This window comes from Epinephelus lanceolatus, chromosome 8 (assembly GCF_041903045.1).
Source record: "Epinephelus lanceolatus isolate andai-2023 chromosome 8, ASM4190304v1, whole genome shotgun sequence".
NCBI classification, from domain to species: Eukaryota; Metazoa; Chordata; class Actinopteri; order Perciformes; family Serranidae; genus Epinephelus; species Epinephelus lanceolatus.
This window is the reverse complement of record NC_135741.1, coordinates 25,183,888-25,201,100: the sequence shown is the minus strand read 5'-3', so window position 1 is coordinate 25,201,100 and position 17,213 is coordinate 25,183,888. Positions and strand designations below refer to the sequence as shown.

General features: G+C 42.6%; 1 protein-coding gene across 1 annotated transcript in view; it reads left to right on the top strand.

The window, feature by feature from the left end:
* dip2ba (disco-interacting protein 2 homolog Ba) overlaps positions 1 to 16,418 on the top strand; it is a 51,586-nt gene extending 35,168 nt beyond the window's left edge. The window contains exons 13-38 of the mRNA XM_033628693.2: positions 393 to 495; positions 827 to 891; positions 998 to 1,091; positions 1,272 to 1,391; positions 1,507 to 1,621; positions 2,001 to 2,140; positions 2,238 to 2,374; positions 4,578 to 4,658; positions 4,762 to 4,889; positions 5,277 to 5,391; positions 5,687 to 5,888; positions 6,005 to 6,117; positions 8,824 to 8,904; positions 9,057 to 9,180; positions 9,325 to 9,446; positions 10,537 to 10,648; positions 11,087 to 11,196; positions 11,342 to 11,472; positions 12,132 to 12,300; positions 12,853 to 13,023; positions 13,249 to 13,310; positions 13,415 to 13,472; positions 13,595 to 13,669; positions 13,867 to 14,041; positions 15,348 to 15,471; positions 15,607 to 16,418. Of these exons, the coding sequence (XP_033484584.1) occupies positions 393 to 495; positions 827 to 891; positions 998 to 1,091; positions 1,272 to 1,391; positions 1,507 to 1,621; positions 2,001 to 2,140; positions 2,238 to 2,374; positions 4,578 to 4,658; positions 4,762 to 4,889; positions 5,277 to 5,391; positions 5,687 to 5,888; positions 6,005 to 6,117; positions 8,824 to 8,904; positions 9,057 to 9,180; positions 9,325 to 9,446; positions 10,537 to 10,648; positions 11,087 to 11,196; positions 11,342 to 11,472; positions 12,132 to 12,300; positions 12,853 to 13,023; positions 13,249 to 13,310; positions 13,415 to 13,472; positions 13,595 to 13,669; positions 13,867 to 14,041; positions 15,348 to 15,471; positions 15,607 to 15,859 (3,180 nt within the window). The 3' untranslated portion in view covers positions 15,860 to 16,418. The remainder of the gene's footprint in view (positions 1 to 392; positions 496 to 826; positions 892 to 997; positions 1,092 to 1,271; positions 1,392 to 1,506; positions 1,622 to 2,000; positions 2,141 to 2,237; positions 2,375 to 4,577; positions 4,659 to 4,761; positions 4,890 to 5,276; positions 5,392 to 5,686; positions 5,889 to 6,004; positions 6,118 to 8,823; positions 8,905 to 9,056; positions 9,181 to 9,324; positions 9,447 to 10,536; positions 10,649 to 11,086; positions 11,197 to 11,341; positions 11,473 to 12,131; positions 12,301 to 12,852; positions 13,024 to 13,248; positions 13,311 to 13,414; positions 13,473 to 13,594; positions 13,670 to 13,866; positions 14,042 to 15,347; positions 15,472 to 15,606) is intronic.
* Positions 16,419 to 17,213: the final 795 nt, after the last annotated feature.

Sequence of the window (17,213 nt, the reverse complement as noted above, 5' to 3'; positions counted from 1 at the left end):
CTTTAAAGTTTAATATTCTGTGTGTTTTATAGTGCATTTTTTCTCCAGTTTCTCATTATTTTTTATCGACCCCAAATTTTTAAAATCTCTATATGTTCTTTTTGATTTTTGCCTTTTTTATGCCTATTAAAAAAAGACGTTTAAGATCTAACTCTTGACCCTTATTTGACTGGTCTTTTGAATCTTTGATTTTCATGGGGCAATCCTATCATTGTCATTTACTTTTGGTTTGAGAGTCATTTCTTTTTATATTGCATCACAAGTGACTTGAGGCAACCAAATGTGTGTTCAACTTGGGTGTTTAGATAGCTTGTGCTTTCATTTAACTTTGTCGATATTTCTGTTTGTGTGTCTGTGTCTGGGTGTGTGTGAATGAATGTGTTCCACCAAAGTACAAAGCCAGTAAGGAGGGGACGGTGATGGGAGTTGCTGTGTCCAAGATCTCCATGCTGACCCACTGTCAGGCCCTGACGCAGGCCTGCAACTACTGTGAAGGTCAGAGCTCAGTTCCTTATATAACTTGTGCCTCTCCTGCTTCTCTGCCTCTCTTACACTCTTTGTGTGTGTGTGTAAGGAGGAGAGATACTTTAGAAAACTAAGCATTAAAAGTGATTTTTAAAAGTTCAGCAGTGCTCAGCTCTTGAGCTCTTCAGCAGAGAGGCACCTCAGAGAGGATTAGCTGAGAATCATGATGAGAGAGGATATACACTCTAATGGACCACAAAATTACATTTTGAGTGTTACCCAGATTATGCATCTCTTATACAGTTAGCTGGTGATGATGGCACTGATCCTCGCTTATGTCTCTTTGTGTCTTCTGTCTTAGGAGAGACACTGGTCAATGTGTTGGACTGCAAGAAGGATATGGGCTTGTGGCATGGTGTCTTAACGGTGAGATTGAATGCAACAATTTCTGCTGTATATCCAGAGCAGTTGACCTTTTTAACATTGGTATGTGGCACAATGTGACATTGACAATGCTGTATTTTTTTCCCAGAGTGTAATGAACAGAATCCACACCATCACAGTGCCGTACGCTGTCATGAAAGCATGTCCCATGTCGTGGGTGCAGAGAGTCCACATTCACAAAGGTTCAGACAATGTCCAATCTTACTCTTATCTTCCATGTTTATATAGTTTTATTATTCTTTTGTCCACGTAATTTGATATATATGCTTGAAAAAAACAAAAACAAAATTAGACATGCAGCATATTGAAACTGCAATATGTAGGTGCACCATAAATAACATATTCCCTTCACCCTCTGATAGCACGTGTGGCCTTGGTGAAGTGCCGTGACCTCCACTGGGCCATGATGGCCCACAAAGACCAGAAGGACACCAACCTGTCCTCCATACGTATGCTCATCGTGGCTGATGGAGCAAACCCATGTGAGTCACCTCTCCTGCAGAAACATGGTCTCATTGTAAGAAAGAACTACAATGATATGAGCTTCTATGTATGACCCTGTTTTGGTAATGCTTTTATCTCATTGTTTGTTATCAGGGTCAGTGTCGTCGTGTGATGCCTTCCTGAATGTGTTCCAGTCTCATGGTCTGAAGCCGGAGGTGATCTGTCCGTGTGCCACCTCTCCTGAGGCCCTGACTGTGGCCATACGCAGGTACCACATCTGCACACTCACATGCTGTGGGAAGAGACACTCTGATACAAGGGGGTCAAATATAGTGCAACAACAAGAGAAGCTTTGCACATAATTGTCACCATTAAGTCACTTAAATTTAGAATGTCTTAACATTAGGGATGGATATGGGAGTTGTCTAGGATGAAATGATTGTAGGTGAGAGGACAAATAATGCCTCTTTCACACCAATGATCAGGGTCACGCCAAAGTTGTCTGACCCGTGTTCAAGTTAAAAACACTTTGAAACTTAGGCTTGTTTTGTGCATCAGCAGACCTCACCAATCCTCTCTGCAGCCTTACCGTCTGATCCGTCATTACTTCTCTCACACCATCACTTCTCTTTGTGCCTTCCCTGCAGGCCTGGTGCACGAGGAGCTCCACTACCAGCCAGAGCCATCCTGTCGATGGGCGGGCTGAGCCACGGGGTGATCAGGGTGAACACAGAGGACAAGAACTCTGCTCTCACGGTTCAGGATGTGGGCCACATCATGCCTGGAGGTTGGCCACTACAGTTAACACTGCAGCTGCCCTGTTTACTGCACATTCTGACTTTATCTGATCTTACTTATTGTTGTGACCTGTTTGTGTGTCTCAGCTCTGATGTGCATTGTAAAACCGGACGGGCCTCCTCAGCTGTGCAAGACAGATGAAATAGGAGAGATTGTGATCAACTCTCGGGCTGGAGGCACCATGTACTATGGCCTGCCTGGTGTCACTAAGAACACATTTGAGGTCAGTCAAAGTTTGAAACCCATGTTCAAAACCTGCATATATCACGCGACTCATTCCACATCTGTTTTTGATGTTGAATCTCTACATAGAATTTCTTCCAATATAGTGGAGCAGAGATTATAATCATCTGACATACTGTGGCTGTTGAATAAGCTTTTTGTTTTTTAAGATATTTTTTTGACATTTTAAGCCTTTAATGGACAGGACAGACAAGTGTGAAAGGGGGAGGGAGAGAGGGAGTGACATGCAGCAAAGGACCACAGGCTGGAGTCGAACCCGGGCCGCTGCGGCAACAGCCTTGTACATGGGGCGCCTGCTCTACCACTAAGCCACCGATGCCCCATGTTGAATAAACATTTTGCATGGGACAATAAATCAATACTTAAAGGTCCCATATTGTAAAGAGTCAGATTTTCATTTTTATATGTGTGTGTATATATATATATTTCATTTTTCTTTTTATATTATAAAGCAGCTTTAAGTGCTTTATAAATACAGTGAAAATATCAAAACGCTCAGCCCATAGAGAAATGCACACAGCCTGTATTCAGAAACTGTGCCTTTGAACAAGCCGCAAGGACATTCGTGAAGTTGCCATATCGAAATTATACCATATAGACCATTTCAAACTTTACAACATAACTGTTCCAAATTGGTCCCTTTGTATTTCCTGTTAGAATCTTTTGCAGTGTGTGTGAATGACATCAGCTGAAAGGAAGTAAACATGGACTAAGCTGTTGTCTTTACACTACTCTGGCTGCAATGACAGCAAAGAGACGTCGAGAGCACAAATGTGGAAGACCCGTAAACACTGACCAGTCGGTGCAGACTTGGCTTTTTTAGGAGGCGAAGCTTTAAGAGATGCGCTAACAGAGCGTTTCAGACAGAGAGTGAATACAGATATATTCTAACAAGTAAAACAAGTAAAACAACAAACAAGACGAAACCCAAAGGGGTAACCCCACTGAACCTGACAGGGGAATACCCGTTTGTGTCAAAGTAACTTTAAGCACACCAGCCAGACAACACTCACCTTACATTGATTTACCTCTTCACACAGAAACCCCCCCAAAAAACTTCCTCAGTCCATGCAACCCAAATAATCATGCAAAAAAACGATTACAAATCACTGCGACTCCCCCAACAAAAGCACCTATTTCCTGCTACAGGACACAAAGGAATTATACATGCCAGAACGCACTCTCGGGACTCCTCAGGGAAACCCTTTCAAAACCAAGTGACGTCAGCTATGACGACCACTTCATTCACAAATTTGGACCAGTGTCAAAATGCGCTACACACAAGCCAATCTGCGGAACAAATTGCAACCAAACAGTCATAAACAATCTCAGTAACAAATCACACACCAAAGCTACATACCACCTTGTGCAAAAACAGGCCTCAAAGGATGGACGAGCCCCCAATTTTGTCATGACCTGGCTCTAAGGACACGACAAAAAAGAGGGATGCAGTCTGAAGGCAAAATGATGAATAATTTATTTAGATAAAAAAGAATCATTTCAAACACAGGAAACACAAAATCAAACTAAAGTAGCAATCAGTAGTGAAAGTGTGTGTCTGCAGAGTTGCTGCTTGTAGTGTGTTGGAAGTGTGAAGGTGACAAACAATGCATTGAGGAGAGAAAGTGTCTCAGTCAGACTGACAGGGTTCCATAGCCCAAGAGCACTGAGCCCAGGTTTTCACAACAGGGACAACCCCCCGCCCACACCTGCTGCATTAGAGAAACAGAACAGAATTAAAAAACAGGTCAGGGGAAAGCATGTAATCATGATCTAGTAGGAAATCCAAAATACATGTATGAACCTGAGAGTGAGCATAATATGGCACCTTTAAAAAGTCATATTAACTCTTGAGAATGAACTTTCTGACCACCTGCTGAGGGTGTCCCCTGCCTCTTGTTGAGTGTGTGCGGATTCGGCTCCAGTCTCCCTCCACCCTGCACAGGAATATCTGGTTTAGAAAATGGATGAATGGGAAGGAAGCACAAGTTTAAATGGTCCACTAGATGGAGACACAGTCACAATGAAACTGTTGCATTGTATTTATTCACATATCCATGTTTCTGTCCAGCACTTTTTTTCACTCAAGTATTTTTAGGTAAACCACCTCTGAACTAAACTGTTAGCACAATGTTTATTGTAAGCATTTGAGACCAATCTTTGATTTCTCTGCTTATCTGTAGGTGATCCCTGTCAACCAAGCTGGAGCACCCATAGGAGAAATTCCCTTCACTCGGACTGGTCTGCTTGGATTTGTAGGACCGGTAAGGCACACAGAGATTAAAATAAAGAGTTATCTTTCTGAAATTTTGACTGAAGAAAGGAGGCGTGATGCATCCTTGTTGAGTTAAACTGTTTGCTCCACAGGGCAGTCTGGTGTTTGTTGTGGGGAAGATTGAAGGGCTGCTGATGGTGAGCGGGCGGCGCCACAACGCTGACGACCTGGTGGCCACTGCGCTGGCAGTGGAGCCTGTCAAAACAGTTTACAGGGGGAGGTGAGACACTGACTGCTCCCTGTGAGCCAGTGTGCTTTATATGTGTGTGTGTGTGTGTGTGTGTGTGTGTGTGTGTGTGTGTGTGTGTGTGAGAACAATTTCACCCCATAACTGGGTGCGTGGATGCATATGAAATTATATGTTTGTGATATTTTATTGGGAAATAGGTAAGAAAAATAGTTCCTGTATATCCCCTTAAATTGATAATCTCTTCTTTTTGAGTATTTGGTATTTTGGGCATGCAGCAATTTAAATGTAAATTTAACTACTTAAATGAAGTAAAACAATAAAAAATATTTTTTTTGGTAAACGCCCAGCTGAACAACTCTTAACATCCTGCAGCCTCTCCCTGGGTGAGTGCTCATTTCTCTGTTGTCATTCATGCAGGATCGCTGTGTTCTCAGTGACGGTGTTTTATGATGAGAGGATAGTGATTGTGGCGGAGCAGAGGCCTGACGCCAGTGAGGAGGACAGCTTCCAGTGGATGAGTCGAGTGCTGCAGGTAAAATCGAATATGAAGCATCACTTGGTTTAAATTTTCAATACATTTTATTCCTTGTTATGATGTGTTATTATGTGTTCTAACTCTGGTTATGTGACAGATTCTCCCTTTTGTGCCTCTAGTTATGTGCCTTTCAAAAAGGTTTGAATAAGTTTTAAAGATAAAAAGACTTGTTTGTACAGAGTTTCTCAAACCTTAAACCTTAAAACATACACAATGAGAAACAACACTTAGCAGCCTTTTCTCATAAGGACAGTGTCTGATAAACTGTGTCTACTTTGTTTTTTCTTCACAGGCCATTGACAGTATCCACCAGGTCGGCCTGTACTGCCTCGCACTCGTCCCGGCCAACACCCTCCCAAAGACGCCCCTCGGAGGCATCCACATCTGTGAAACGAAGCAGAACTTCCTGGAGGGAAACCTGCACCCCTGTAATATCCTCATGTGCCCGCACACCTGTGTCACCAACATGCCCAAGCCACGCCAGAAACAGCCAGGTAGGCCGCCGTAGACCATATTTACTGATGCTTACTGTTAAACATCAAACCAAAGACAAAGTCGATGTTGTAAGTATGTCATCAAATTAAAATCTGATTGTCATCAATCTGTTCAGTGGATGTCGGCCCGGCTTCAATGCTGGTCGGGAACTTGGTGGCAGGGAAGCGGATTGCCCAGGCTACAGGCAGAGAGCTGGGTGTGGTGGAGGACCAGGACCTGATCAGAAAGGTACTGTTTGCAACACAGACCATGAACCACACTTTGACCACACCGACCCAAGAATAGTTATCAGAAGTTTAGTAAGATATTTTCAGCAAGGTGTCAGGAAAATGGATGTCCCTTTTTCAACAGTTGAATATATGTGAATTGTTATAACCAAAACGATCAATAAGTGCGTTTACATCGACCCTAATAATCAGAATAATAGCCAAATAAGAATAAAAGTGTCTCATGTAACCACCTTAATCAAAGATAGCATTTTCAGTCGGCTTGAGAGGGGTGGTGCAAACCTTTGATAATCTTTTCAGTAGAAAAATATTACTGCATATATGCGTAATCTTAAGGTTTCTCTCTGGTTGGCCTCTCTCTGCTGATTTTAACAGAATAGCTCAGAAATTTAAAAAAAAAATTGAAACAGTAGTCCTCTGTATTGTTGCCAGCTGAACTGTGGAGTCGCTGGACATAACAATCGTCTATCCCTACCAGTAGCAGTAGCCTGCACATGAGACATTTAGGAAACATTAGTAAATTATAGCATCTACAGATAGTCTGCATGTAAGGTGTTTAAGGGACATCTGTAATTTGCAGCTGTAATTAGTTGGGTTACTTAATGCTAAATTGTATTAACAGGCAGAACCACCTCTTCTCCTTCTTTACTTTGTTTATTGAATGAATTGAATTTTCTCAAAAAAGGTGAGGCATGTTAACGCACATCAGATCACGTCATTTAATGTCCATGTAAACAGTTAAGTTGGAATCTCTGATCAGTTAATTGGATTGAAGAAATATTGTCAGTGTAACCGCAGCTTATGACAACTTGTGTTACAACATTTTTACTGATAAACTTAATACTGTTGTTGTAACTAGTTGCTGTATGTTACACACTATGTTAGAGCTGCAATAATTAGTAGATTAATATTTGGCAACTATTTTGATAATTAATTTAATTGTTTGATTTATCAAGAAGCCAAATATGTGATGCTGTTTCAACAACATTGTAAGGTGAATATCTTCTGATGATGTAACATCGGGCTCTATGAAATTGAGATATTCTGTTAATTATTCCCTTATGTTTTTATAGCCCATTAATTCGTAAATTGATTATTAAAAGTAATCTTAACAACATGGAAACACAAATCTATACAGCTGATGTGTAAACTGTAAAAGCTCTGAATGTGTTTGCCAGGTTAAAGATGACTCTGTAACAGTCAGGGGAAAATGGATGCTGATGTCTGATCCTAAATCTCTGTTATTGTTGTTGTTCTGCCTTTAACTTTGCTTGGGTTGGGCTTTAGCTCTGTATGTGGCCCACCATGATGGTAAGGCTCTAGCCTGACCCCCCCCCCTCCCACTCGTCTTTGCTCCTGCTGCTTCTGTCAGTCAGATGTGCTTTTGCAGCCGCGACAGCCTGATGGCCACCAGCAGCAGCTTTGGCCCGACGCACAGAGATGACTGTCCAGGCTGGTTCCTTGGCCAGCAGGGGTCCACACGATTAAACTAATACAGAGAAATATATTAAAAATGAAGTTAAATACCGCTCTGCATTTATTAGTGTCCCATAATAGACTCTCTCTGCCATCACCTCTAAGATGGGAATTGGCCAGCAGCTGCCGAGCTCTGCCAAACAAATTACGTGACATTAATGTAGTGCCCTCAAAGTGAAGTTTCTCATCTTTCTTGCTTTAAGGAGGTAACAGAGACTTTGAGCAGATCTATATGTCTCTCACCACATGTGACCGCTGAAGACTATATAATCATACACTGTGATGCATTATGCTAACATCCTAAAATAAACCCCACAGTAAAAGTAATAATTAGGAACATTTCGGTGTGCACCTCTGCTCGCTGTGTCACTGTGATGCTCCCACGTGTAGCATGGCTTGATGAGTGGTCAGAGCAGCCGGTCTGCATGATGTGAGTCCTGATTCAATGTTGACCAGAGCACGACCTGTTGTCTGAGTGAGAGAGAGTGGCACAAAGGATGAGTTCGGCCCGTTATTTTAATATGACACCACTGTAAATTATATCTGTTTGTCCAGAGAATGTCACAGTGTGAACTTTATTTCTCTGTTACTTTAAGTGTTGCCTTATTTTCACTTAGCGTCTGCCTTTATCTGGACTTTCTTTACTTTCACGTCTTGTCCTTTTCGATCCTGTGCACTGGCCAGTTCCTCAGCTTATTCACACGACTGATCAAGAGGCTAATAATACATTTAATATTGTTTTGTCTTTATTTTAAAAATAGCACTATCATGTTGTTTCCAAAGCTTTTCAAAGTTTTCATGACCCTTTGTTTGAAAGGCCCAAAGCTTGTTAGTGGCTCCAGGTGCAGATGGTCCCAGCATGACCCTGCACTTGGCAAAAAAAATATTCTGTTGGTTCTTGTTGTGCGCTTGTGTGTCTCTGTGTGAGAGGTCAAAAGCTTCACAAAATATCTTTGCCGTACTTTAAAATGTTTTCCGTCCTCTTTTCCACACTGTTTCAAACGAGCAAATGTATCTGTCGTCACTGAGAGAGTTTATTTTGGGCTGTTGGTTGGATGGTATATGAGGTGCCAGTGTGGCGAGCTTTTATGTGTTTCTATCTGTTGGATCATTTTTAAATGGATTATTATTTGCCACTGATGCAACTTTGTTTGTGTTTTTTAAGTGTGCAATTAATGTGTCGAGTCAGTCCACCATTAATGTGTATGTGATGTCACACTCTCTTTACCAGCACCAGTTTCTGTCTGAAGCTCTGCAGTTCAGAGCTCAAACTGACCCGGACCATGTCCTGTATGTGCTGCTCAACGCCAAGGTAGATTACACACACACACACACACACACACACACACACAGTAACACACAGATGTTGCATACTTATCTTCCTTTCACTTTCGGTTACGGTACTTATGGTGATCCATTTTGTTGGGTGTGAGTTGAGCTATACTTCCTGTCTTCTGGCTGTAGGGGGTGGCAGTGTGCACAGCCACTTGTGCTCAGCTGCACAAGAGAGCAGAGAAAATCACAGCGACCCTCATGGAGAGAGGAGGCCTCAACACAGGAGACAATGTGGTGCTGCTTTATCCCCCAGGTAAACACATACACACACACACACACACACACACACACACTGATCACTGTGGACGGACATCTCTCTTTGTTTTAATATACAGTAGAAAAAGTACAGCTGTCTAATTTACCCAAGCTTTCTGTTGATCTCTTTTTTGCTCTGCAGGTGTTGACCTGATAGCTGCCTTCTACGGCTGTCTCTATGCGGGGGTCATCCCTGTGACGGTGAGGCCGCCTCACCCACAGAACCTGGCCGCTACTCTCCCCACTGTCCGCATGATCATCGATGTGAGTGTGCACCACTGATTTTTCCAGTTAATGATGCTTCTGTTAAATAGCGTTTTTCAACCAAACATTAAAGCATAGTACAGAAATTCATGTATCCAGTGTTCCTAAAGACCAAAGCAAATATTTGCCACTTACAGCATCTGTCTTAAATGAAACATACAATCAGCCAGTTTATCACTGAAAATTGTAACACTACTTTAATTTTTCAATGTTAGATCGCTTTCAAGCACTAAAACATCTATCATATGCAAAGAAAATGCAAAATAAACCTTACTTTTACTTCTTATGTACCGCTCCATTGATCTGAATTGTTGAAATACCCTAAAGCAAGTAACTGAGGCCCACCCAGACTCAGTGAAGTAGTATTCCTGCTGACCCCTATAAGTCCTGTCCCCTGAGGGAAGCAAATAAAATTGAATTTGGCTCAGGGATCAATAAAGTATAACAATAATTAAATGCCTTTTATTTGAGTGACACCTTGAGTGAAGGATTTGTATCTGAGGTCATTGTCAAAGGTGCAGTGTGTAGGATTCAGTGGCATCTAGCAGTGAGGTTGCAGATTGCAACCAACTGCTCCCCTCACCCCTCCGTTTCCAAATGTTAAGGAGAACTTACAGAGGTATTCAGGTAACGTAAAATCGGGAAAGACCCTGTCTAAAGCCAGTGTCTGGTTTGTCTATTCTTGGCTACTGTAGAAACATGCAGTGTAACATGACATATTGTAGGACCTGCTCCCTATGTAGCTATGAAGGGTTCATTTTGAGCCAAAAACACCAAGATTCTTAGTTTCTGGTGATTATAAACTAATGAAAACAGTTGTGAATATTATATTATATTCCATATATTTACATACTTTTTAGCTTTCATTTGTAGTAATCTTATTTTGTGTTCATTTTCTGTTTTATATTGCTTGCTCGGCCAGGATACTTAGAGATTTTTAATCTCAAGAGGTTTTTTCTGGTTAGATAAAGGTTAAATTTAAAAAAAAAATCTGCCAGTAGGTCCCATAGCATCTCACAAACTGGACCTTTGAAGGATTGTAGTTTATATCTTTAAATTAACTTCTCTGTGTGTTTGTTTGGTGTTACAGGTGAGCAAAGCAGCCTGCATCCTCACCACTCAGCCTCTCATGAGGATCCTCAGGTCCAGGGAGGCTGCTGCCAGCGTCAACATCAAGACGTGGCCCACTATCATCGACACAGGTGCTGGAGATCACTTGAGATCTGTTCAAATTAGAACAGCTTAGATGCATTAGGCATGACTTGAAGCAACTGAGCACAGTTCTTTGTCAGCATGGGATTGTGCGCTTCACTGACTTTAGGACACATTTCTGACAGTGCATGGATTTAGCAGTGAAACTTGAGACTAAGAAATGTGTTCCTCTTCTGGCCACAAGGTGTCCTGTTTGCTCTTTGCCTAACTTTGATCATGTTGGGGAAGCCTAATGTCGACTTAAAGCTGCTCTCTGTGGTCTTAAATATGATCAGCAGGTTGCATGTGAAACATAAAAAAAGCACTTAACAGTTACCAGGTTGCAGCACATTCCCAGTAGCAAACACAGCACTAACAGTAAAACAGTGCAAGTCTGTGTTTTATTTTGTCCAGGAAAATAACAACAATCCACTTCCCTCCTCTCTCAGATGATCTCCCCAGAAAGCGGCCTCCGCACATTTATAAACCCCCTACAGCCGAGATGCTGGCCTACCTGGACTTCAGTGTGTCCACAACAGGCATGTTGACCGGAGTCAAGGTAAATTCAATTCACAAATAATGCATTTATCATCATATATAATATAAAGTAACTGCTTTCGCTAGAGGGACTTAAAGGTGGATCTTTCTGTGTAACTTTGATGACAGCATGCAGTGTTTTTAAGAGTTTGTCTTTTCCTCGTCAGATGTCTCATGCTGCAGTCAGCACTCTGTGCCGCTCCATTAAGCTGCAGTGTGAGCTCTACTCCTCACGCCAAATAGCCATCTGCCTGGACCCGTACTGTGGCCTGGGCTTCGTCCTGTGGTGCCTCTCCAGGTAGCACGCACGCATACACACACACACACACACACACACACAAACACAAACATAGGGCTTTCCCATTGGCACTTCTGGCCACACCAAGAGAAACCATGCTGCATCAATTTGCATTTCCATTGTCAGTTTAAACGTGCTGAGCATAGAGTTACGCTTCTCAGTAAAAGCTTTTCAATCACAAAATAACGGGGGACTTTTATTGTGAAGAATTTACAGGAACTGAAATGTGTTAATCACTAAATTAGCGGGACTCTGTCAGCGGCTACTCTTCAATAAAAAACAGTCTACTAATACCACAGGGAGGGAAAGTAAAAGTAGAAACAGCTACAGGGAGATGTTGATGAAGAGCTGCAGACAAAAGGCTCTTACTCTTACTAAAACGCTCGCAGCAAAATAACATGGGACTTCAGCCGTTTATCTGCCCGCTGCTTTTAAACATCAACACAAGACAAGCTGTCAGTAGTCAAAGACATACCTTCCAGTGTGTAGTCCTGTTGTAATGGAGGTATACATCCCTGCTTTGCTGGGCTGACACGCTGAGTCAAATCAAGCCAGCACATGTTTATGGAAAAGCCCTAACAGACAGAATATATTTCACATAACATGCCGTTCCTGTTAAATGTGGCATTGTTGCTGTAGCGAGTGTGTTTTTTGCCCAGTGTTTACTCAGGTCACCAGTCCATCCTTATCCCTCCCCTGGAGCTGGAGAGCTCGCTGCCTGTGTGGCTGAGCACGCTCAGTCAGTACAAGATCAGAGACACCTTCTGCTCCTACTCTGTCATGGAGCTCTGCACCAAAGGCCTGGGCACCCAGACAGAGATACTGAAGGTCAGAATCACACTCAAACACACCCGAAGTAATGACACAACATGTGGTTCCCCTTTGAAATTACTGCTATGTCATTATTCTAATAATAACTACACAGTGGTAAACAGGAATCTTATCTGCTGTGAAGGCAACTAATTTCCGATTCAGTCATTTAAAAATCATAGTTTTTATTTATTTTTTGGGCACTTAATGCCTCTGTGTGAGTTACAGTAGAGAGAAGACAGGAAATGAGGTGAGATATTTGGACGATACAAAGAAAAAACAAACTGTCATTGTCAATTCTCTCAGACCATTCAAACCAGTTCAAGCAGATGGTCACTGTACAGATAAATCACATACTTATGAAATGGACTGTAAGTGTTGACAGCATGTGGAAGATTATGTCTGTTTACTTTAAAGTCCTAAATTTGGTCCTTGTAGGTCAGCGTAGCTCAATATCTCAAAGCACTTTGGATAAAAATGTCCACTAATGCAGAGTTCATGTTCACATCAGGCTCAGTCTGTGCTTAACTGTTCCAAGTGTGAATAACCTTTAGTCGTGCGTGTCTCCAGGCGCGGGGTCTGAATCTGTCGTGTGTGCGGAGCTGTGTGGTAATAGCAGAGGAGCGTCCTCGCCTCTCTCTCACGCAGTCCTTCTCCAAGCTCTTCAAAGATCTCGGCCTGTCGCCGCGCGCCGTCAGCACTGCCTTTGGCTCCAGGGTGAACCTGGCCATCTGCATGCAGGTTGGTTTTATACACACACACACACACACACACACACACACTGAATTATCTTCTGAGTTCACACCTTTCCCTAATTTAACTTATTCTTGTGTATCATTTGCATTTTTAGTCAACATTCAGTTTTCCAATCTTAAATATTACTGAAAGATAAACAGGTCAAAATGCTTCCGATTCAGTCAGATAACTTAGATTTCAGAGTATTAATTTTCCTCTCTGCGTCCTCAGGGCACTTCTGGACCAGATCCCTCCACCGTCTATGTTGACATGAAGTCTCTGCGTCATGACAGGTAAGACTGGAGACAGCTGTCACATGATCTAACTGGTGAAAACAAACACGGCATGTTGGTCAGATGGAACAGAAAGATTGACCAGCCGTTTTTTTGTCCCTCAGGGTGAGGCTGGTGGAACGAGGAGCGCCACAAAGTCTTCCTCTCATGGAGTCCGGCACTGTAAGTATTGATTATTGACAAAAAGACTTAATGTGTGTGATGCTCTCACAGGCCACAGAGAGGTTATAGACGTGGTTGTATTGTCTCTAAAGCTGAAGTCTCTTGTTATGTTCTCCTCCAAGATCCTACCAGGAGTAAGGGTCATCATAGTCAACCCGGAGACCAGAGGCCCACTGGGAGATTCACATCTTGGGGAGGTGAGTGATCAGAGGATCATGGGATGCTCATAATTACCAAAATTAGACCTTTTCCTCTGACTGAAACATATTGTGTGGATACACCTGCACAGAGTGAAAATCAATACATTTGGATGTATTTTTTTGATAGGGGTCACACAAATATAAAATACTCCAGGCCTCATTCACCTTTTTGTTTTGTCTTGTTTTGTGTTCAGATCTGGGTGAACAGCCCTCACAGTGCCAGTGGCTACTACACCATCTATGGGGAGGAGAGCCTGCAGGCGGATCATTTCAACACCAGACTCAGCTTTGGGGAGCCTCACACACTGTGGGCCAGGACGGGCTACCTGGGCTTCATCAAGAGGACTGAGCTGCTGGATGCGAGCGGAGGTGAGAGGACAAATAAAAAAAGTCTGTATTTTATGGAGTGTTGAGGTGATTGATCGTTAACATCCACAATCATTATATATACGACATCAGCATATAGTGAATCATGATGTTAAGTTTTTGAAAAATCTATTGAGAAATTACTGATGGATAAAATAACCAGTTAACCAGTTACCATTATAGTGATACAAAAAGGATCAAAAGCATGTCTCTACTTTGATTGCAACATTGCCCGCAATGGCAAAATACAACCAGAGATGTTAAAGGAATACTTGACCCCCTAAACGATCATTTGTGTATCTATTACTCACCCCATGATACATTGAATGCATGAAGAAGTCCTCCTGTGAATGAAGAATCCAAAAAAAAAGAGAAATGTCTTGATGACTTAAAAGCTGGGCATACACTGAATGATTCAAGCCTGTTTTGAAAATGTTGTTTGGTTCTAAAATAGACAATAAATAGGTCCGTTTGCCTCTGCGGACTGCTCCAGTTATTGTCAGTTGTCAGTTAAGATTAGTTTGAAAGCTCCAGAGCTGAGGGCAGGTAGAAGTTTGTTTGCTAGTGGAGGTATGGTTCACATAATGTAGAGACAGATGTTCCAAAGTGAGCTCTCTCCATCTCTGCAAAAATAAATCAGTCCAAATTTCCTTTCCCTCTCTTTCCCTCTCTTTCTCTCTCTCTCTCTCTCTCACACACACACACACACACACACACACACACGCACAAGTTAGCAGCACTGACAAACTAGCTCAAAATTTGTGACCTGTCAGAAATTTATCCAAACATCCGACAGCCGGTCAGGAGCAGTTGATCACTCTCCCTTGTGCACTGCACAAAAAATGATGCCCAGCAAAATTTGGTGTGACAGGTCAGAAACGTGCTTAAATCCTACAGTGTACACCCAGCTTATGTCAAAGGGGTTCGCGGTAACAACAGCCAAACTAAATCAAAACTTTTATTTACTGGTGCGACATAATCTAAGTCTCATTTATCCGGTCATTTCCAACAGGGAACTGAAGGGAAAGTGAAACTTAATTTATACTCCCTTCAAAGCCAGACTCCATTGATAAAAACATAATTTTTACTTCGCTGAACAAGGGAGCTGCTGCTTTGATCAGCAGTTTCTTTGTGTTGTGTGACTTTGGTGTTTTAAAGGGTTAGTTCAGTTTCAGCACCTTAACCATACCACTGTCACTTAGTTGCTTTATATACCTCATTTTCTATTCTTTTACTTTCTCTATTTATCTGTACTATTGCTCACTATCGTCTATAACCATGAATGAATGCTTTTGTTCTGCTGTTACAGATCGTCATGATGCTTTGTTTGTGGTGGGCTCTCTTGATGAAACGTTGGAGTTAAGGGGGCTACGCTATCACCCCATCGACATCGAGACGTCTGTGTCCCGAGCACACCGCTGCATTGCAGAAAGGTGAGGAACTTCAGTCGGTCATTTTCATGATATATATATATGTGTATATATTTATATATGTTTCTTTAATCACTGAGAAAAACCATAGCCTGTAGTTCACACAGAAAAAGTGACTGTACACCTCTCGCTCCTCAGTGCTGTGTTTACATGGACCAACCTGCTGGTGGTGGTGGCGGAGCTGAGCGGCTCGGAGCAAGAGGCCTTGGACCTGGTGCCCCTCGTCACCAACGTGGTCCTGGAGGAGCACCACCTCATTGTCGGGGTGGTGGTCATTGTGGACCCCGGGGTGATCCCCATCAACTCCAGAGGAGAGAAGCAGCGGATGCACCTGCGAGACTCCTTCCTGGCAGACCAACTGGACCCCATCTACGTGGCCTACAACATGTGATTCACCAACTGATGAAAATGCAGAAAACTGAGCCAGGCTCTGAGAACAGACGTGAGGGAGAAGAACTTTGGGGTGCGTTCAGTAGCAGCCCCGATGTTAAACCTCAGACACACATTCAGAACACCAAACAGTGTGGGAATGAGTACAGTTCCAGTAACGAGAACGTGCTTCCCTCTCAGAAAACAGTTCCTTCTTTGCTTCCACTTGCTCAACCGCTGCAGTCCAGGCTCACTGAGATCTACTGAGGGGGAAGGATATTCTCTCTCCTCTTGATAGTAGATTCCACCTGTCAAATGGAGGAAACTTTATCCTCTCCTTGCATCCCACTTCTCCCTCATGGCTTTCAATTCATGTTTTTTAAAGACATTTTTAATAACATGCTCTCATCAAAGACAGAAATCCTCCCCTCCTTTCATTCCTTGGTTTTTATCCTGACCCATTCATCCTTGTGTGCTTCTTCTTTTTTCTTTTTTTTCTTTTTTTTTTAATAACCCCCTCGCTTCTTGAAGGCAGGATGGCACACTGGAACTGCTTAGAGGAGCTGGAACTTTCACCCTCATGCACTTTAAGTCCTCGCACCTCTGAGTCCACTTCCTGTCTCACCTGCCTCAAGGAGACACCCCCTCCATGTTTGCTGCTTTCACCAGAGCAAATCCACATCAGTATTAAAAAGTGCCACCAGCGAGTGCAGCCCTACGGGGGCGTTCCTGACAAATTACCTTCCTCTACCAGGTGCACTGTGGCTTTCACCTCCCATCAGAGTCTGGATTTGCCAGCAGACGTGTTGTCGGCATTCACGCGTTACAAACTGTCCTAAAAAAATACACTTGAATTATTTGTTGGTGTGGGAAAAGAAAGACTCGCTTCATAAATATACAAACCTGGATATTAAAGGTGATCTTTGATGGGCAAATTCGGCCTGTTATATAGTTCTTATGATTGTTAAGTACTAATATGTTTTTTAAAAAGCACCAATTTTCAGAGGACGAGTTGAAACTATACCTGGTGTTTAGGTGTGCATGTTTTTTTAGAATGCAATCAGTGTCAACATGCAGGCCAAAAAAACAAAAACTGTGACAAGCCGTGGGGTCACACAGCAGTGGACTGGTTGGTTAGACGGTCAGCAGTGTATCGCTCAGTCTTCATTAGAAGGTGGAGTATCACGGACTCCAGACAGACTCCATCTGCTGAGTAAGGTGACCTTGAGTTGAGATTTTTTTGGTGAAAGGCTGGACAGGATAGTTCACCAGTTTCCTGCTTAGCTTAACTGAAGCGAGCCGCTAGCTTTCAGTCGTGTGTAGTTTCCCACTTTAAAGAAAAAAGCATTTTTCACTTAAAGGTTCAGTGTGTATGA